The sequence below is a fragment of the Drosophila pseudoobscura genome, chromosome 2, assembly GCF_009870125.1.
Source record: "Drosophila pseudoobscura strain MV-25-SWS-2005 chromosome 2, UCI_Dpse_MV25, whole genome shotgun sequence".
Lineage (NCBI taxonomy): Eukaryota > Metazoa > Arthropoda > Insecta > Diptera > Drosophilidae > Drosophila > Drosophila pseudoobscura.
In genome coordinates, this window is record NC_046679.1 from 24,837,157 (window position 1) to 24,858,681 (window position 21,525).

Sequence of the window (21,525 nt, forward strand, 5' to 3'; positions counted from 1 at the left end):
CTGCTTTTATTTATATTTTATTCATGATGCATAATATTAAGCTTAAATAATAATATTTAATATATTAAATACAAAAGACAGCATTTTGCGCTTACAAAATTTGTGTTCCTTTTTTCATTATATTCCCTAAGTACAATAATCGATGCAAAATCATGGTTTATATACACATACATAAAACAGACTTACATATTATACATCCATACATATGTATATTTATGACTATATTTGCTGTTTAAATCGGTTTTGAGCAAAAAATTCATACATATTTACAGTTGAATAGAAAATATTTAGAATTTCTGCATTCATAGTCTTTAGATTTTACATTTTTCAATTGGTTTTTCTTGGTGTGTGGTCGTGTGTGAGGAAAGTGATTTGAAGATGAGAAAATACTGTTTTATGGGGGAGAGAAAATGAATTGGTGAGGGTAAAGTAACAATGAGGGAAGGTTCTTTAAAAGTCAGTCTACCAAAATGGAAAGTTCGTGGATTTATGAAATCTAGATGATACTCGTAGATAGATGATAGCGACAGAGAGTGTGTTTTTTTTTTAGGGATAACTGAGGTATGGTTTTATTCCAGCTATGGGGCATACATATATTGGTATATAACTCCTTTCTATATAGTCATTTTTATCAAGCCAAAGTCATGGCACAACATTTTATTTCTTATGTTTTGAAGATTTTCAGGATTTGTATTCCTCCAAATTCCAAAATCCAGTTTCCGCTTCCCTCCTCCAGTTTCCATAGTTTTGGCTAAACATTTAACAACAGCAACAATTATTAAAACAACAACAACAAATAACGGTTAACAAGTGCAAGACGGAACTGGAATGAAAAAGCATACAAGAGAGGTTGATTAAAATTGGAATTTCCCATATAGAAACGCATGATTTTGTTCTTACCTTGCTCTGTGCCTGCACAGATGTCACGCTAGACCCACAGTGTCCCCTGTCCCGTGTCTCGGGCCGCTCTCATACCACCTGCACTGTGGCAAAGGCACTGAAGGTGACCTTCTTGGGAAACTCCGGACCCGGGGAGCCGCGTGTCTTGATCACCGGCTTCAGGGGCTGACGCGGCTTCAGGGAGAGCAGACCCGCGGAGGCGGCCAGCTCCCTGAGGCGCTGGGAGAAGCCCGTGCCAGAGGAGCTGCCAGACGTTGTCATGGTTGTTGTCCCGCCATTGCCGTGATGCTCCAGTCCGGCACAGTCCAGGACATCGAGTCCGTTGTTGGATCGATACACCTGGGCCGTGGCTGTGGGATAGACAGCCAGATTGGTGCCGCCGCCGCCGCCGCTCGTCGATGACGTGACGGATGATGATGCCGTTGCCGTGGCCGCCGCTGCCGGTGTTATGTACCTGCAAGGAGAGAATAGGTACCGGGATTAGTCAGCCTGCTAATTGATTTATTTTGTATTTGACCACAGAAACCAGAGGAACAGATAGGCGCACGTGGCAGGTGTGAAGAGATCAGAGCTACAAGGGGAGTGTCATGTCCCAGCAAATCGCACACAACTGCGAACTCTTTGGAGGATGAAGCACTGCCTTTGGACAGCAGATCGGAACATTTGCCTGGCAACAAGATCTGACGCCGGCTGTGCAAAAAAGAAAAAACCGTGCTCCCCTCAATTGTTCAACATATTTATTCATAATCCATCAAAATATATTCATATTTGTGTTGTCCGTGGTCCGTTGTTGCTGCTCTTGCTGCAACACCGAAGACGCTAATCAATTTGTTTATGAACTCGGCTTTGGGCTACTTTGAGTACATAGTTATATATATATATTTTTAAGGCTCTTATTTTGTTTGAGCTGGTATTGTGCAAAAATATATATGCAAATGAGTTCACAAAACAGCAGCTTTTTTGGAGTAATTGTTGGGTAAATAAAGTGTGATGAAAAGCGAAGGCATGATGAGGCATCAATACACTATGGTCTGATCTCTCAAGAGGCATATCCCCTGAGAGCATAGGGGAAACTTCCACTTGGCAACTTGGCATCTCGAGATTCAATTGGAATAACCCATGAAGTAGGCTTTGTAGGGCTCTCTTTATTTGGGTTTACGATTGGGCTCAATATTTGCATAGTTTTGTAACATATATATGGGTGATTTCTTTGAATTAGAGAGTAGTTTTATTTATGTGAAGCTTGTAATGAAAGCTGTGGAAATGAAGTGCCAGGAGGGAATTTAAGAACCCTCCAATGTCATATCCATATTTAAGAATAAACGTGCTGCAAGAGTATCAGATGTTTGTCAATCCCTAAGATACTCTTTCTGCGGTTAGAGTATTTCTAAAACATAAGCATTTAATTGCCAATCGCCTGATCTTTGTGACTTAATGACTTTTGTTGCGGCTTGTTTTTACTTTTGTATTCTTTTCGCCATTCGGCCTTATTATGGCAATTATTTCGGCAATATAATTGGATCGTTTGATGCCAATCTGCAGCGCTCTTTGCCCTTAAACTGCAGCCAGAATCTGCATTAGTGTACGGATTGCCTCGTGCCAGAACTTCCTCAGCAATCGACTGTCTCTTAGGTGGTGAACAGAAATCAATTGAAAAAACTGGCTGAACTTCAGTTGTGATTTGTACAGCAGGTCGGACTTTGATTGCGATATGGATCCGCTCTGAAAGATCTTAGTGGGTCACAGTCACAGTCAGAGTCAGAGTCACAGTCAGTGCCGCAGTTGGAGTTTGAGTTAAGAAAATCTTAATTACATTCATTAAATTGGTTTAGCCGACGCTCAATGGAGTTTATTGGCTTCAATGCTCGCATTTTCATGCCCTTTACACCGTGTGAATTATCTTTGGGTTCGAGCCGCGTTTTACTGCGGGTATTTTGTCTATTGTTGGCTGTTGCGCTTTATGTATATATAATTAAGGTTTTATCAGTTGGGAGTTGCATACAAAAGGCATTTTTTGGTTGGATCTTTTTTTTTCAATCTCCATCTCCATCTGCGTTTCGTTTCGTTTTGTTTTGTTTGCTTTTGTTTTGGCATTGAACTTTGCTTTGACTTTGAGGCTTTTGAGGCAGCATTCAAGAAATCATAATTAATTATAATATTATAAACATCTTCATATGAGTGTGTGAGAAAATCATTTGCAATTTTTCACACAATTTACACTTTTCGAAGGGGGAGTTCTTTTTTTTGTTTTGTTTAAATTTGTAGCAATGTCAAGGGAAAGTGCCATAAAAGGCTGTAAATTGTTGCAATGCGAAGGGTTTTTTCCCATGCATTTCTATTATTTTCAACTGAAGAATTTCCACTTAAAGATTTGGAATATTTTTCAAAATTTTAATTGGGTTTTACAGGGGCATCTGCATAGACCTTAAGATATGTAAGGGATTCACTTTTGTGTCGAATTGAAGATGGGCTACAAGGCCACAAAACAACACAAAGAATATTTATCATCGAACAATACGATTTTTCATTAAAAGGTTTTAGAAATAATTGTAATCTCTGCCCAAAAGATGTCTTTCGAGACGGCTTTTTGTGGCGTTATTCCCTTGAAGGTCTTAGGTTTTATTCTTGGCCAGATTCCCATGCATCTGGCCCATCTTAAATCCAATTAAAACGCATCGAAATTGGCTTAAAGAGTTGCTAATTTCGACCCAATTCTCATCGCTAATCGGCGAGTGGGGGACAGGGGAAGAGCAGGTCGACCGAAAGGGGGGCGGGGGTGGGAGAAGGGAGCTAATAAATCATAGTTAACTTCGGATTGCCCAAGATGTTTGATTGTTTGCTTCCCCCTTTTATTTTTAATAGTATATCATTTTCAATTCAAGTTCAGGCAGCGCATAAATTCAAAAACCAATAGGCGGCTAGAGGGCTAGGAGGTTGAATGATTTTCGGGCAGATCAAACCGAACGAAACTGATATGAGATTGGCAGCTAATTTGGGCTTGATGTGGCAATCAGAGCCGTTCGTGTGGCATCCGCACAGACAATGTTCGAGTGTGTTTCAATTTCGATGTCACGAAGTTGTCGGAGATTTGACAAATTGCCAAACAAGTCTCGGCCCCTGCCTCGGCAGCCTCTTAAATCTTTATTGGCCAACAACGCGGCGACATTAGGCAAATGTCTGGCTTTATAATTTGTCAAATGCACTCGACATAAATCCATCAAAGCGGAATCGATGTAGGAGCAAAAACAGCAAACAGCAGGCAGCAGCCAGAGATTGCATAATAAATTCAAATAAAAAGCATAACAATAAAGAAAAGGAATAAAAGAGGGGATGGCCAGGCAGGTGCGATGCAAAAAGAAGCACAAGATGGATAAAGAGAAGACGGAGAGGCAATGGAGAGGAGAGACAGCTGCTGCCTGGCTTCTAACATAATTACATATTTTTACTGTTGCAGTTGCGGGCTTCTGCAAGCCCCTGCAACGAGCCCCTCTGTCCCCCTCCTCGTGTGTGGCATGTTAAGCAGCTGCCAGCCCCAGAAAGTGGCAAAAGAAAATATATTATAAGGAAAGAAAACAAAAGAAGCGCCGCACATGCGCAGTTTCACATCCGCATATGCACTCACACACACACACACGCACGCCTCTCCCCCCGCGCTGCTGCATTGCCCCCTCGCACTCGGTGGCAGCATGCCGCTTAACAATTGCTTCATTTTGAGGCAAATGAAAAGCAATTTTGATGCCACAATTATCCAGCCAAAGACGAAGCCAAAGCGAGTCAAGCCAAATGCCAGTGCGAGTTCGTTGCTTGAGTCTTTTGTTTAGCATACGACAAAATATTCTAGACTGGAGACTGCAGGAGAGATCTGGCGACAAGTGTTCCAAGGAAGTCGGGGCAGGTGGGCAACAGGTGTTGCCTGGATTTGAGACAGAGGAAATTAATTGCTGTGGCAGCACAGGGACAGCTTTATTCTGATTTATAATACGGCGAGTAGTAAAAACATTTTGCTTTGGTGCCTTGCTCAACAATAAATCAAACGTAAAGCAAACAACTTGAGAAAACATTGGTAGCGTATTTTTAAAATATAATCCTAAAATATAATGACTGAAAACTCATGTGGCTTACTCGAACCATCTATCTATCTAAACAGATATTTCTATGGATTCCTGTGCTAAATGCTCAACAGATTTTATGTAAAGTTATTCACCGTCAAATCGCACCGTTTAATGGCATGTGCTACAAATATAGAGTCATTCCGTAATACTTATGTGAGTAACAGTTTCTAAAACAGTCCGCCGCTCCATCTGGACAGTACTCTCTAGAGAGTACGAGTATTCTCTCGCTTCTCGACGCTCTCACACCCCATAAATTAGAATCTTTTTCTCCGGCTATTTTTCGTTTTGATTTTGCGTATTTTGTGGTATAATTTATTTGGCATACTTGGCATCGGATCGACTGCCGACTGGTTCCAGCACGGCCCATTGTCTGTTGTTTGCCGCTTTCCTGCCTCGCACACGAGTAATATCGAAATAAAAATATATATCGCCTTATTTGGCTGCTTCAACTCTTGACATTTGCCCAAACACGTTTTGATTGGGCTTCGATAGTATCTCGAAATAATATTCTAATATTTTGTGCAGGGGCGTTCTCCCTTTTGGCCGAGGCGGCCATCAAATGTCAAGGTTGCAGTGGGGCAGAAAGGCGCTTCACAGTGTGTTTCCATTTGCCATTTTGCAACAAAGTAAAGTAAGAATTTCTAATTAGAACTGGTGGGAGGAGGGGGGAGGGAAGCATAAAACCCAAATGGTTGCCTGATTGTTTGGCCAGTCAACGCCCCAAAGAGCCTTCCACTGCCCCAGCCATACAGAGAAACATACATGATGAGAGAAGATCTTGAGTACTGGGTAAACGAGAGAGTAGCTGCTATACCAAACCTCCTTGAACCTTGATTTAGTAAGGACACCGTTTGGTTTGCTGAAAGGACATTGTAGACATAGATCTCATATTAGGAAGCTGTTGATTTTGCGACTTGAAAGAGGAATATATTCCTGTGCAACAAAAGATTCCTCCTTCTACCTTCCCCTAAGGAAAACCCTTAAATCAGCAAACCTGCTGCTCCTTCGTTTAGCCAGTACTTAAGGGAGCGCCTTAGCAAGAGCTAAATCAAATCTTTCCCCATGTCCGAAGCTCTTTCATTGAGGTGTCGGGGAGAGAGGCCTTGTCTATTGTGCTTTCTGTTCTGCTCGTCTGATCGCCCATCCGCCTGTCTCCTTCTGACCATTGAAATTGTTTATTGAAATCGACGATGAATGATTGAAAGTAACTATTAGTTTCCAGCCTCTGTTGTTGTTGTTGTTGCTATTTTTTTTTGCTGTCGGAAGCAATTTACAAATTGTTTTGCCAGACAACATTTTCTGCTTTATTTTGTTCACCTTCTCTCTGTCTGCTTCTACGGCTTCTCGTGCTTCCCCTTTGAGGCGCTTTCTGCTAGAAATTTCTTTGAGATTTTTATTTACAGTGCATGTAAAACTGCAGTGCTTGATGGCTTCTACAGTGAGTGTGAAACTGGGGATTATTTGTTGTGAAAAGGACTTCGCCTAGGACTAGACTGTAGAACCAAGAGAGATTTATGCCCCAAGGGAGATTTATGGCGGTGTCCAGCCCAGAGAGCTGTCTGGACACGAGAGAGTCTTTCACCAGATCGCTGTCTTTGTAACTATTTTATCCACTAAGTGTGTGCTCTACAGCGTTATTAAAACTGTTGCTCAAATTCCATCAAATCCAAGCAGCAGGAAAAGCCATCGAAGATACATATATGTAGGTACATATGTATCTAAGCCACAACCAGTAGTAGTGTAACAAATTAATAACAATGTATAACAACAATAAAGAGCAAGTGAGAAGCAGAGAAAGCGCAGAAAGTGGCGCCGCCATCTGCGGGCTCCATCGAAATAAATTATAAATTGTTCAAGGCGTTGCCCGGGTGATAAGAGGAGAGTGATTAACACTAGGAAATTAACGAAATGCTCCATAGTTAATAAGAGCAGGTGGATGGGGTGGGTGGGGGGTGGAGCGTGGGCAGCACTTAGTATCCAATTTTCACACTCCAATTGTAGAAATCCGTACGTCTTCCGCGACAGAAGAACATCTTCCTAGCAGTCTATGTATGTGTCTGCCCCCGGCACACTCTCTATAAAGAGTTGATCGAACCTTGAAAATTGTTAAACAATTGCCTCTGCGAATCAAAGAGAAGTCTTGCAGAGCGAAACAACAAAAAAAACTACAAAAATGGACACCTTAAGGTTATCATTAAAGAATAACAGGTACAACAAAAGCCAGCGGAGTGGCCAACAACAAAAAGAAGGCAGAAAGTGTAGAAATAAACAAAAACTACGGAGAGAAGCCGCTACACTGAAAGAATTCAATGTAATCCAAAATCCAAAGGCAATAAATTAAACAATTTTCTATTGAAATTATTATTTACTTAAACAGATTTGTAATTTTAAAAATATTCATCCAAAAAAAATTGTACAAATATTTCTACACATTCTTGTTTTCTTTCAGTGTAAGCAAAAAGTAGAAGCATCAAAGCGCAATAAAAGAGAATACAAAAGGCGCGCAAAAATTCAAAGAGCCAAACACAGAGTGCGAGGGGGAGAGGGAGAGAGGAACAGTTATTTTGTAGCTATTGCTATTGCAGCTAAGGGCAAACCTGAGCCCCAGCCACAGCCCCAGCCCCCAGTCCCAGCCCCAGACCCAGCCCCAGCTCCAGTCCCAGCTCCATCCCAGCCTGTAGTCTGTCAGGCAGAAGCGCCTCTGACGAAGCCAAAGCCGAATGGCTCTTTTATGAAGTAATTAAAGCGCATGAATTGGCCAATTGTCCAAAAGTCTGTGGGCCTGGAGACGAGGCAGAAGCCAGGGCTGTGGCTGTGGCTGGATCTTTTGAGGCCCCTCTTACAGCAAGTTGATGTGAATTAATTACTGACCCCAAAGCGTTGGCAATTTTCCAGGTGCTAGAGATGCCGTTAAAAGGCTTCAGTCAGAGTCAGAGTCGGGGGGGGGGGGGGGGGGGGGGGGGGGGGGAGAGCCGCAGTCCGAGCCCCAGCACAGAGCTACTGTTCAGCGCCTGGAGATGCATAGATAAGGAACCCAAAAGATGGAGCAGAGCAGGATTTTTAGTTGCCACAAAAAGTTGATTACCAAAGTAACAAAAACCAAAGAACAACGAACGGTTCTTTTGGGGGCATAGATTAACCCATATTAGAGATAAGTGTGGATTGCTGCAGCCCGATCTTTAATGGAGATCATTGGATAGCCAGAGGAGAGCAATCCATGGAAGACTGAATACTGAAGACTATACTCTTCCCGGGGTATTCGACTCAAGAATCTGGCCGTGCAAAACTCTTAAGATACTTTTACTGCTCGTATTTCTCCATAATTTAAACAAACATTGATATTTAGGTGAATAATTCCAAGATTCAACTAATTATAGGGTGATCTTTATGGGATTGAGCTCTTCCTGAGGCCCCTGACAATGGGAAGTGCTTCCTATAGAACTTTATTAATTGAACCTCTTGAATAACTTCATCAATGACCTCTATTAGGGTTAAACTTTATTAAATATCTCAAGATTCCCACACGTTCAAATGGTTTTCGAAACGATGATAACTCAAAATGGCACCAAATTCGTGTCAAGGCCTGGCTGAGAGTCCATTTGATTGCCAGAGCAGCTTCAAAGCCGCCTTTCCTGTGGCAGTGATTAATCCAAGCGAGCTGAGCGACAACTGCTATCTGAAAAGCCCCCAAAGAGTGCATCCAACGGCCCAACAACTTCCGCAACTGGTTAACACCTTTCAAAAAGCAGCACACAGCCAGCCCCAGACCAGCGATCGATGGAGAGACGTTCGAGCCCCAAACAACATTGAGATGCAGTTCAGTTGCTCGGACCATTCTCGGGTGTTTCCAGTTTTGTAGCTGGATATCTGCGTCTGTATCTGTATCTGTATCTGTACAGTGGCATCTTGAGTGCCTCGAACGTAAGCGGAAGAAGTAAAAGTTGTTAAGCATTTTGCTCATAATTATAAATATAAAGCAATTGAAATACAGAAATAAAGAAATCAAGAAAATATGTAATCAAATGTCGACAGCAGTGAAATGGAAAGTACAGAGCGCATCAAATCAATCATTCAATCATATTTCCAACATAAGTGAGTGAGTGAGTGAGAGAGACATAGAGATACAGAGAGAGAGAGCCAGCTATAATGGTTTTATGGTCAAGCGGAAGCCAGTCAGTCCATAAGGAAGTTCCACTCGCCGTCCAATGTCTAATGAAAATTCACGATGGAAAAAACAAATTCAAAAGTCAATAAAACTCAATTAACATTTATGCCCGATGACAATTTTTGTGATTTGTTTATGAGCGAGATGGACAGTGGTGTGGCAGCAAGGTGTCCCCATCTCGGGTCTGGCTTTACGATGATGCTCCTTCCTGACTGTCTGTACTCGTCTACAGGTGGGTATAGGTGGGTACAGGTGGGTACAGGTGGGTACAGGTGGGTACAGGTGGGTGTGTGGTTTATGAGTCGTTTGGCATTTCATAAGCAATTATCAAGTGTTTTAATGTCGGCTATATTGCCTGCGGCAATGTGAAAGGTGTCGTCCTCGAGGCCCAAGGTTCTCCATACCCGAGTTATGCGCCATAAATGTAATTCCAAACATTCTGCCTGCTGCGGTAATGCCTGCTTTATGCAAAAGCCATGAAAGATGACACTTTACCCAACGAAATTCTCTGACCAAGTTATTAATTATATATGCAAAATCTATGGGTTGTTCTTGAATGGTAAACAGAGCTCAATTGAGTGACAAGTGCCTGCTGTGCAAATGGGATGTACCTCGATCCGACTTAAATGTGAGTAGATGTTTCAGCGGAATGAAAAAGGCCACATTTCTGTGAGCAAACCTCGTCAATCTTGTATTATTTTACTATTAGTTTTAGTGTGATGAAACATCCCAAAGATAAAGACCTCTGCACTTCAGACATTTCTCTCCGAAATACAAAAATTCAATAAAAAATGAGTTCATATTTAGAAATATTAGAAAAATTCTATTATTATACAATACCCATATACAAAAGGTCACATACATACACTTTCAATCTCTGACTAAAATCAAGTGAATGCCAGAGCGAAGGTGGACAGGCATCACTTTCGAATTGAATCATGGCTATGAATATTTTATGAACATGAGTCAAACAAATGTTGCAACTTGCCGCGGCATATCGCCTGGATTTGTGGTGATTCAATCTTTCAATTGAGTTTCAATAATCATCATAAATCACATCTCCTTTGATCGATTAGACTGTATTAATATATCACTGTTGAAATTTCCCTTGGATCTGTCTCTACCAGTTTTCACGCTAAAACTTCTCTATTTCCCCATTTCCACACCTTCAATTTGTTGCTGTTTGCAAAGAGCCAACTCTTTTAGCCCCACCGTCTCCGTCTCCGTCTCCTTCCCCTCCTCCGAACCCATTCAATCCGTGTCGAGCCCATCCGATCCCGTCCGAGGCAAAGTGAATACACACACCACACAAACAGATTGGATATCTATGCAAAGTGTCTGCAAGTACCTGACTAACCCTGACTTTACTCTTCAATGCACTTTTGGCATTGAGTTGTTGTTGCCACTGCCGCTGTTGCAGGTTGTTGTCTGAAAGAAACCCCTGCAACTTGGTCAAAGTGTCGCCCTGACATGTTTTTGCCAAAGAAGCGGCAGCACCATCACCAGGAGGAGGATGAGGAGGAGGAGGAGACCCTGCCGTTGGAGGCAAGAAAAGAAACACTTTCCGTCTTTACGCAAAGCACTAACCGCAAAATGTCTTTGGGAAAGGCAGTCAGCCAGCCAGCCAGCCAGAGGCAGCAGCAGAAGTCGAGTCGGGGAGTCAGGCCATGACATGTTTGGACTTTCTGAGCAGGAAGCCAAAGAAACGACAAAGTGCCATTGTGTCGCCTAAGTTGCTGCCCCAGGTTGCAGCGAGCTCGAATACAGGTTACCCAGTATAGTTTCCATCTACCAATAAAACTCGACCAGGGCTAAGTTATCATAGACTCTGGATAGATGGGAGAGACAAAGGCATCGTTGGATATACATCCTTTGGTAGAAACCAATATACACCGTATCTACAGGTTGGTAGGTCCACAAAGAAAAAGGAACCCAGTCGGAGCGGAGGCACCTCTCCACTTGACTTCATCAGGCAGAAATGTTTTGAGGGCATCGCAATACTGACGACGAGGCTCGAACGCGAGACTCGAGACTCGAGACGTTGTGGTCAAGTCTAGGCCTCCCCCTCGAGTCGTGTTTAGAGACCCCTCCCCGAGTCCCCGACCATCTGAGACTCCACTTGGAGTTGGTCAAGTGGTCGGCTGCAGAACTGAGTCAGTGTGACAAACAATAATTTCCTTATTTGGCCGCGAAGCCCTATAAAACTGGCCGACTGACCTTCCGACTGGAACTGCGGGGAGTACGAGTACAAATACGAATACGAGTATGATATCTTTGAATAGGCCTCAGCCTGGGCTAATTTCATGCAAATTATCCATCCATCTGCACAGAGAAATGCTTTTGGGTCGTGTTTTTGGCTGGGCGTTGTCCACTTGCATAATTAAAATAGTTTCCATTTCCATTCCCAAACAAATTGGAGCAATTTCTGCTATTTGTGCTCTGTAATACCCGTACACGACGAACGAAACTCTTTGGGGTTTTTGTTTTGTTTTTTCGTACATTGCGAAACCCCCATTTCAAATGATAAACGAGAGGGACACGCCCCTCTAACGAGTTACAAAGCTGGGAGACAGAGTCGGTTTTGTTATTTCTGTCTGTGAAACATTTAAACAATTGTCTTGTTTCGGTGTCTCTAATTGATAGTGTCGTGATTTGGAGCCAGAGATCCAGGGGATCGGGACTATAGGACTTCGAACCAGTCCAAAAAAGCCAAAAGAGACGGTGCCGGGGACTTAATAAATATAGGCGTTGCCAGTGTTGGGAAATGTAAATAGGAGTATAAAATATGTATATGATATTTTATATTATAAATGGTTTTGTTGCCCAAATCGATGCCCAAAATTTATGAAGGACTAATTTCCTATAATTTTCAACAATCTATAATTTATAATAATATGTGTGCTCTATTATTCATTGCAACACACACAACAACACACACGATTTATGTTTTTTTAGAGCCATTTTTAAATTGTATTTCCTTAAAAAAATAAAGGAAAATTATGCGGAATATAGGGAAATTAAATAGAATTTCCTGTGGTATAAACATAAAAGTAGATACCGGCGTGGGTTGGCCAGAATACACCCAGTCGACCTGCCCAAGAGGATGATCTAAGAGGAGCTCTACCCTAGAAACCTGGACAGATAATTGAACCTGTTGTATTTGTATCAGTGATATTATTTTATAATCAAAAATACAAAATACAATCCAAATTATAATAAAAATACGGCTAAGATTTAATCTTAATATAAAAAACTTTAAATGAAAATAATATATTACGTGTTAGGAAATATAATTATTCCAAATATGAAAATATTGAATCTAACAATGAAATATAGATTTCTTTTTACAATTTCCACTTCAAGAGCAAATCTATTAGTAAAATTCGTAAAAATTCAAGTCTTTTTTATCTGATTATAAATCCTCACGGAAAGAATTAAGTTCTCCCTGAATTCCAACAAACTTCTGGTTTGGCTTTGAAGCCTATAAAGAACTTAAATAGTTTCGTTTAAGGAAATGTGTGCCATCAATCTTGAAAGCCCTTTCATTAAGCGAAATTCTTTCAATTTGCATATCGGATAATACCACAAAAACGACAGAAAATGAAGGCCATAAACATCGTCTGAGAAGAGCCGTGGCGTGACTATTGGCCAATCTAAATCCACATACGGTTACTGCGTTCTTTGATTCAAATATTCGCATAGATCACCCGTCATTACACACACGCAACGCAACGCAAAGCCTCCCAAACTGTAAATGTTACTTGCTCAAAAGACCCAGAAAAAGGAGGGGGGAAAAAAACTGAGAAATAATTAGAAACAAACAAAACGGTCGCCGTCTCGCAGCGGTGGTGGCAGTAGTGCCGGAAAAGCGGGTCAAAAAGCAGTTGCAAATGTTAAAGTGATTAGCACAAGTTGGCAGGCCCCCAAGATCCGCAGACCCCAAGGCCCCAGAGGTGAGGAAAGAAGCGAAGAGAGCAAGCCCCGGCAATTAGCCAAACAAAACGAAGCTTAAAGCTGCCAAAAAAAAGATGATCATCAATGGGCCGACTAGATGAGACGTTAGACTGCGGTATAGATGGATAGATGGATAGATTGATGGTTGGATGGTTGGATGGGATGCTGCTTTCTAGGCTAATAGCACACGAAAGCCTAGGGGGCAAAGTGTTCCAAGTTTATGCAAATCATTTTAGGAGGCACCTGGCTCTTCTTCACATGATTTGACAAATTCCGATTGGAGACCAATAAAATAATAGGAACAAAAAAAAATAAATACAACGTCGCTTCCAGTAGCTGCTGCTGACCAGGCCCCCCGTCCATGACAATGCGATGGCTATCGCAATGCGGGAAAAACAGCAGAGAGAAAACACGCTCACGAATGGAACGGAAATTCCATGGAAAAGCTGAAAAACTAAATCTTTTGATCCAGCCCAAAAACACACAGAAACACACAAAAAAACCCAACCCAACCCCCCGCCCAGTTAAATCAAGGTCTAATCGAATGAGCCAAATCTATTGTTGCCTGCAAAAAAAAAACAGCAGCAGCAGCAGACATTTTTCTCTTGTATTTCGATGGCTGAGAGATGCCTTTTAATGGTTAAGCAGTTTCAGTTTCCTGTAAAAAATTTGTACAAGAGAAATATTTTGTTGTTAAGCAAAAATAGATCTCGACCGGAGTACTAGCACCCCTACCCCTCCCCCGCAATGCCACTGCCAATGCCAATGCCAAAAGGAATGTAAAGTGAGAGGGGGCTGCCACTGCCACTGCCACTGCCACTGCCTGAAACTGTAGCTGGACATGAACCTGAACCTGAATCGGAACCGTAAAAAGCGTAACAACAAGTGCCTGGCCACAATTTATTGGCCGAGCGTGTTGAAAAGCCAACAGCACAAGCCAGAGAAGGGAGCCGGCAGGGAGACGGGCAGATGGGAGATGGGAGACGACAACATCGTCAATGAGTCCCCTCCTCCAGCTCCAGATCCAGCTCCTGCCACTCTTTGCTCTTTCTCCCTGGCCAATGAATGGAATTTGGCTGCATTGCGGCTGAACTTTGTTAACCTTTTCAGCTAGCCAGGAAGCCAATTTCCCATTTCACCGGAATACCCTAACTTCTAAGAAGAGTCAGCGATCGATTAAGCAGGTATGTTTTTCTAAAGAAAGGGGGTTATAGATTCCTACACAGACCTATGTTCTAGTGGGGATCAAATATTCTTAGGGGATATTATGGAATAATTCTCATAGGCAGACAACTCAAACAAGTATATCGAGCATTTATCGAAGCATTCGTTCGTTTCTTCGCCTCGCACTCGAACATTCCGCTCATCCGAAAGTGCTGATTGGTGTCATGAGTTCAGATTCAAACATAGGTGAGATGGCAAAGTGTAACTACATGAAATTGAGACACTATCAGAACCAGAGAGCCTTTACAATCGGTTGCTCTTAGGATACAAAATTGATAACTGAGAAAAGGTCGATTCTAAAGTCGTTGAATGGGTTGGACTTTGGTCAAGTACTTATTAGAATCGCATAAAGAACATCTTGCTGCTTTCTATCTCAATGTACCCTAACTTATATCCCAAAATTGTTCTTCTTAAGAGTATGCCCACTTCATCTTTCATTCTATTCCAAGCATTCTTTTTAGCAATTTCTTTTTTAGTTGCCTTACTTGCTATCAACATTAACATTTATCAACTGCTACAGTTTTTCGCTGCCTCTACCCGTGCTTCTCTAGCGATTGCCATTCCCCAAGCAGTACTGTTTTTTCTTGGGCGCAAACTTGTGCTAATGATAATGATGATACTGGGACTTGTCGGCCGAGGGACGGAGCGGTACCCCAGGAGCAGAGGAGTGGCAGCGGAGGGACAGGGAGTGAGCGATGGATGCCTTCTCCTGGATGTTGTTTACTAAGTTGCCAAATGGCCAATTCGCTTAGCTAATTCATATTGGCAGGCCGTTTGTCTTTATCGCCTGGCTGCCATCTCGCAGACGAAAATTTATTGATAGCCAGTGAAAGGCTTGGGAAAACTCAACTGCTGGCCGTGGCCCAAACGGAGCTGAACCCAGGGAGAGCCGTCCGCAATTGAGGCATTATAATTCATTTCATTAATAATTTACTCTGACCCAAATTCCCTGCCAAAACAAAATCATCCCACAGAGATCAAACCGCAAAAGTAAACGGTTAATAAGCTCTTTCCCAAGAATAGATGTGGTGGTTCTTACCTTGTGGTAAGAACTGGGGAGCGGGGCATATAAGAAATATAAGAAAAGCCTAGAATATTGTTTTATACTTCTATACTTTCTTGATAGGTGACATATCTTTCTCTTAGGATAATGTACAGATCCTCCATCAGGGTATTTGCATCATCGACACTCGAGTGCTGGCAATAATTAAAGCTAATCTTTGGAAACCGTTTTGTGACTAATTTTACTAATAACGAAGCGTGTTCTTTGGTGATTAGAAGTTGCCCAAAAAAGAGCCCCAGACGGCAGCCCCAAAAAAAAAAAACGAGAAGAAGGAAAGCGGGCCACAGATTTAACGCTCATTACGCGCACGGCTTGACGTGACCAGCGGCGGTGACGACGACGACGACGACGACGGCAAACGAAGGAAATTGAGATCCATTTTATGAGTGGGGGAGTGGGGGAGTGGGGGCATGGAGGGGGACTCTCCCCTACAATGTTTTGGCTATTAGTTAGAATGTTTCTAATATACTTCCAGGCGGTGTCTGCTGCGGGGGAAGTTCCACAAATTGGGGCTACTGTTGCACACGATACATCCATTCCATTGAGGGGCTTTGCCACTTCCACTACTCATGCCACCAAGAACGATCTGTCTGCGGTTCAGTGCTGCTTCTCGGGGGTTCGGTTATGTTTTTTTTTTTTTTTTTTTGGCTGGGCTGCTAATGAGGCTCGGCTATTGAGTTATGATCGTACAATGATCGTTATGCTGTACGTACTTAAGACCACCCAGGGTTCTGTGTACTTACGTAAGGCTCTTGCCACTCATCAGCCGCACAGAAACTGTAAATCTCTTGAGGAATGTGCGAGGCGGGGCCTGATGGGTTTTGGACGGGGGGTCCTCGGGGGCAGAGCTCTTGTCAAGGCGGATGATTGGGAAATTACTGCGGCCGAAACGCTTGGAACCTCTTAACTTTTGATCATTTTCTTGGCAGATTGAAATTCCTTAAAGACTTGTGAGATTTTTAACCATAAATTTTTACGATTTGTAACGAGTATATCCTGGTATTTTTCTACCCCAATCTATCATGAATTTGGCAACATATTCCTATCTCAACCGTATCTATTGTAACCAGGTGATGGGCCCTCCACCGCCTTTCATCTGCTCGAATCTAAAGATCCCACATCTGTGGATTCTCAGCCTCATGGCGACAGCCTCCATGCCACACACTGACACACTTTACATTGATTTACCTTCTCTGGGCTGGAAAGAAATGCCTCGGAGCGGTCTTGGGGCCCCACGTTCACTTCGGCTTGGAGCGTGCCGTAGGCTGGGGCACACACTGCACGAATTTCGGCGGCTGTAAAAGTTGCAACTGTAGCGAAGGGGAACGCCCCATTGTCCATTCCATCGATTGTTAACGAAAAAAAAAGCCGTCTAAAAAATACTGACTCACGCGCTTTTGTGCCTATGCCTGCGGCCATGCCACCTGTTGCCCTCCCCAGTTGCAACTGCAACAAAATATATATGTGTCACACACGTATCGAGTGTGTGGCTGTGGCTGCCCCAGGAGATTGCCCAACGCACTGAATGTGGAGCAAACGGCAATAAAAATACTAGATAGAGGAAAGCCTAGATATAGCAGAGGCTTGGGATACCCTTGAAGATCGATCCTTCGTTTGTTCGTATGCGGATGGATTTATTATGCTTGGAAGGAATTTGTGTACTTCTTCGTTGGGAAATATTAGGCATGCTGTCAGATACCTCTATCATGGATACCGAAGTGGCATAGCCTTTGCAAGGGTATTTGCAAGCATAAATATTTAGTTGCTGCGCCTAAAGCTTGTCTAGCCTCGGATCTGTCTGTATGCGTATCCAAATCCATGTCTCTGTCTGCGAATGTGGGGTCTTTAAAGCACTTGATGGTGTGTGTCTGTGTTGCCAATAAGCACAAATTTGGCAGAGTGGAGGAGTGCAGAGAGAGGTGTCGATTTGAGGTGCATTGATGATGTGGAGCCGTCGCGAACAGTGGACAGTGGAGCCTGGCCTAAAGTGGTCAAGGAAATCAATAGAAAATGGGCCAAAACAAATAAGAGGGTTTAGTCGGGCGGTCTGTCTTAGTCCAATAAAACGGACAGAAAGAAAATTGTTTTTCCTTCCTTGCCACTTCATTCGTTCCACTGTACTGTGGTCTCTGGCTGTGTGTCTTGGTCAACAACGCCGGAGTGGCGTTGCGTGTGTTGTAGTTGATTTTGCATTGCGTGTTGCAACATCTTTTGGGCAAATGAGTCAGTCTCCCAGTCAGTTTTGTTTGCTTTTCTCCCTCTCCCGTCTCCCGTCTTCCTTTGCATAAGTGGCGTATGCGCAATATTGACAGCTAATTGTACACAGATGGGATCAAATTTGCTCATGCAAGAAGATCCCCTTCTCAGCTCCTGCTCCACTGGGGAGGCGAAACTCACACGCATCATGGAATTCGAAATTAGAATTGCCCCGCAGGAGACAGTTAGAGACAGAGAGAGAGAGAGAGAGCTAAAGCTGGAGCAGCAGAGGGGTCTAACAAGATTTCCATGTTGAGAGATTCCAACTGATCCCAACCCACCCCACCCCACTGTGTAAAATACCCCACTGTGTACCGTGCCCCACCGCAACGCCCACTGTCGGGCTGGTCAAATCAAGCAGCCTCAAACTGTGTGCGCTACGCTCCGTATATTTGTACACCCTGCAAGAGGGGGGTATGACGACTTCAAGAAGATCGTCAAAGATCGTAAAGAAGTAGTGCCCGAACCCGAACAAGGATAATTGTAAGCACATACTCATGTGTCCCATGTCCCATGTCCCTAGAATTTGTACAGATTTGATCATTATGGAATGTCTTCTTATCTTATTCTTATCTTATCGATCGACTCCCAAAGGAATACAGTTCGTCTAGAGTTTAGAGGGTATCAAAAGCCTCCACACTTGATGCGAGCTCTCCTTCTAGCTATTTTTTTTGTTGCTAATTTTGCGCTTGAGTAAATTGCTCTGATCGTTTTCCTCTCTTCGCTCTCTTGCGCACTCCTCCTACTCCACACTCCTTTTTGCTGATTAGATTTTGTGAAAGGCGCTGCCGCTGCCGCTGCCGTCGACGTCGCGTCGCGTTCGCTGCTACTGCTGCACCAAATTTGCCAAAAAAGGGAGCGCACCACATGCTGGGCGCAGAGAGAGGGAGAGAGAGAGATAACAGGTAGCGTAGCCCAAGCCGTGGGAGAGTAGAAATGCATGAAATGGGATGGATGGATGCAACGACGACCCCCCAGGGAGGGGCAGCCATACGCCATACGCCATACGCCATACGCCATACGCCATACGCCATACGTGTGCGTGCCTCTCCCCCCCTCTCTCTCTCTCTCTCACGCTGACTTTCGTTCTCCTGGCATCCGCTCTCCTTCTGCGCTGCGCTCTTACAATTGCCATGGCATGCTAACGGTAAGCGTGACGCATTTTTTTCGTCGTCGTCTCGTTTCGTTTCGTTTCGTTTCGTTATTTTGCGGAGCTTTAGCTTTAGCTAACATGTCGCATCATTAACCCATGCTGGCCGTTATTATTCCGCTGGTTTATTTAGCTCAAATTGCGCACAAAACTTATGCAAGCGCCAGAGTAGTGGCAGAGGCAGGGGCTGGAGCAGGGGTAGGGGCAGGGGGTAGGGGCAGGGGCAGGCAAAGCGAAAAACGTTTACATTTCCAATTGGAATCGGTTTGCCATTGTTACAGTTACAGTTTTCGCTATAAGAGTCCCCCCCCTCTTCCCCCTCTCCATCCGTCCGTCTGTCTGTCTGTCCACCGCTAGGGCGTTGGTCCGGTGCTGGGGTTGGGTCTGGGTCTGGGTCCGACCTGATCTGTCCAATTATTTGCATTAGTTTTAGTTTGTTTTGTAGCTGGGGCCCAACTTACATAATCCGTGCGGCATGCAGCATGCGGCAGGGACGGGGCATGGGGAAAAGCTTACCTGCAAAGAGAGCAAAAGGGAAAAATCAAATTTAGTTACTACGAAAAGGCGCTTCGAGTTGATTGGACCGTCGAACAATAGTTCATTTGGTATAATTAGATGTATCTATCAGTAAATCAACATCAAAAGTATATCTACAGGAAATTTCAATATATGCCTATATATAATAGAAATGCTTCAAATAATTAACTAGAGAAACAATTTTTTATAGCTCTTATTTTTCATGAAAACAAATATTTAATTCAAAATTCTTTTGAACAGGGAGATGTCTATCGGAAAGTGAAATATATTTTTGTAATTTTTGTAGTAATAAAAATAAAAAATCCAACCAAAACCAATGTGACATCTAGTGACTAGTGCTCTAGTTATAAGCCCATTGCTTGTAGCACTAGGAAAGATATAAATAAATAATAATAATAATAAGAAATTAATTTTTATTTCATACATTAAATAATAAATTCGTACGATCCATCAATAAACCAGCTTTATCAAAAGTTCTGGTACGATTCCTTTACAATTTCAAAGATGAAATTTCCACTTCTTTAAGAAGAGGATCAAAGCATACTTGCACTATATTTTAGTTAATTTCTCCCATGAGGATTTTAACCAAGTTTAATTCCCATAATTCCTCAAAATGTTCGCCTTCGTCCATTTCCCACAAAAATCGTTTCCCGTTTGGGCAAAAGTGTGTGTTACGTTCACCAAAAAATAGCCCTGAAGCCTTTCGACTCTCCGTTACCATCGGGCGCTAAGACCTCCCTCCGCCCACATGTGTCCGTCCTCCACGCCACCCAGCACGCCCCATTTTCATGCCTCGAACATTGTGACAGTTATGATCTCCGGGTAGCATGTGTGAAGGGGGGAGAGGGCGAGAACAGAGTGTGAGAGAGAGAGAGGGTGAGCCCGAGGGCGGGGAAGGTCAAACGGTCATCGCATAAACTGACGAACTTTACGAGTATCTTGGGCAGAAAAACCTCCAGTGACTGCAGCGACTGCAGCGACTGTTCCATGGGCATACATTTTTTCGGTGGTCCCCCGGTCAGGAGATTGGTAACGCCCACAAGGGGAGATCTCCCGGCGGTGCCTCCACTACCAAAAACCATCTGTTGGGCTGTGAATTTTCCGTGCTAAATTGTTAATAAACAAGCGCCTAACAAGCAACAGTTAGGCCGAACTGCGAACAACAGTTTACAATTAGACTTTCAACTATTGCCGCCATCTCTATCTGTGGGAGCAATCTCGCCCCTTCGATCCGCACTCCTTGGGGCAGTGTGTGAGTGTGTGTGAGTGTGTGTGTGGGGGCGTGCTGCTGGAGGAGTATGGTACCAGTGTTCCTCCTGCCTCACGCTTTTAGCCATGGCCTGACAAGTGGGCGTGGGCAACGCTTCCGCTTCCCCGAAAGAACAGCGGAATGAGAGAACTACAACCCAAAGTCTGGAACATTAATTGCAAGTCAAAAGATCCCAAAAGTCAGAGCAAAGTTAACAGTTAAAAGCAGCAGCAGTGGCAGTGGCAGGGGCAGGGGCAGGGGCAGGGGAAGTGGCAGGGGCAGGGGTTGGGGCAGCGATAGAGAAGAAGCTCAATTCTCAGGCGCTTCAACTGGGAGATTCACTCAGATAACAATCTGCCGCTGGAGATGGCAACAATAGAGAGTCCCAGCTGGAAGCTAGAGATGGGAAAGGAATGCCACAGATGCCCTCTACTGTAAAGCTACTCCGTAAGAGAGATAGATAGGCTGGATATTGCCTTGTTCTTTGTTCTTTGATTAGCAGATACCGATTAAAGATGGGCTATAACCTGGAGATCTCAGCTTGGTCTACTTTCCCTCCAATCGAAGAGGAATTACTCATTTAAGTACTTCATTTGTATGCCAATAATCGTATACGATTTTAGCCTCCAGGCTAAACAGAAACGATATTCGTAATTCCCTCGTGTCACGCTCTCCTATCGAATCGAAACTCCCTGCCAGCAGTGTGTCAAAGCCCAGAGTGGAGTCGAGGAGGCGAATGTGGTGGAATTAGAATGTGTGTTTGGAATGCTTCCTTCCCCTCTGGTGCCTGCTGCATGCTGCCGGCTGCTGCCTCCTGTTGTTGCAACTTACACGCTACAATTTTCATGTTCCATGAGCCAGTACCCGGTACCCGGTACCCAGCAAGTCAGAGGCAGCCTCCAAGTGGGATTGGTG

General features: G+C 43.6%; 1 protein-coding gene across 1 annotated transcript in view; it reads right to left on the minus strand.

Annotated features, from left to right (window-relative positions):
* Window positions 1-109: 109 nt before the first annotated feature.
* The window catches only part of LOC4802695 (uncharacterized), a 58,906-nt gene continuing 37,490 nt past the window's right edge, over window positions 110-21,525 (minus strand). The window contains exons 2-3 of the mRNA XM_033385890.1: window positions 901-1,354; window positions 110-823 (exon numbers count right to left, since the gene is read on the minus strand). Coding sequence (XP_033241781.1) covers window positions 970-1,354 — 385 coding nt within the window. The 3' untranslated portion in view covers window positions 110-823; window positions 901-969. The remainder of the gene's footprint in view (window positions 824-900; window positions 1,355-21,525) is intronic.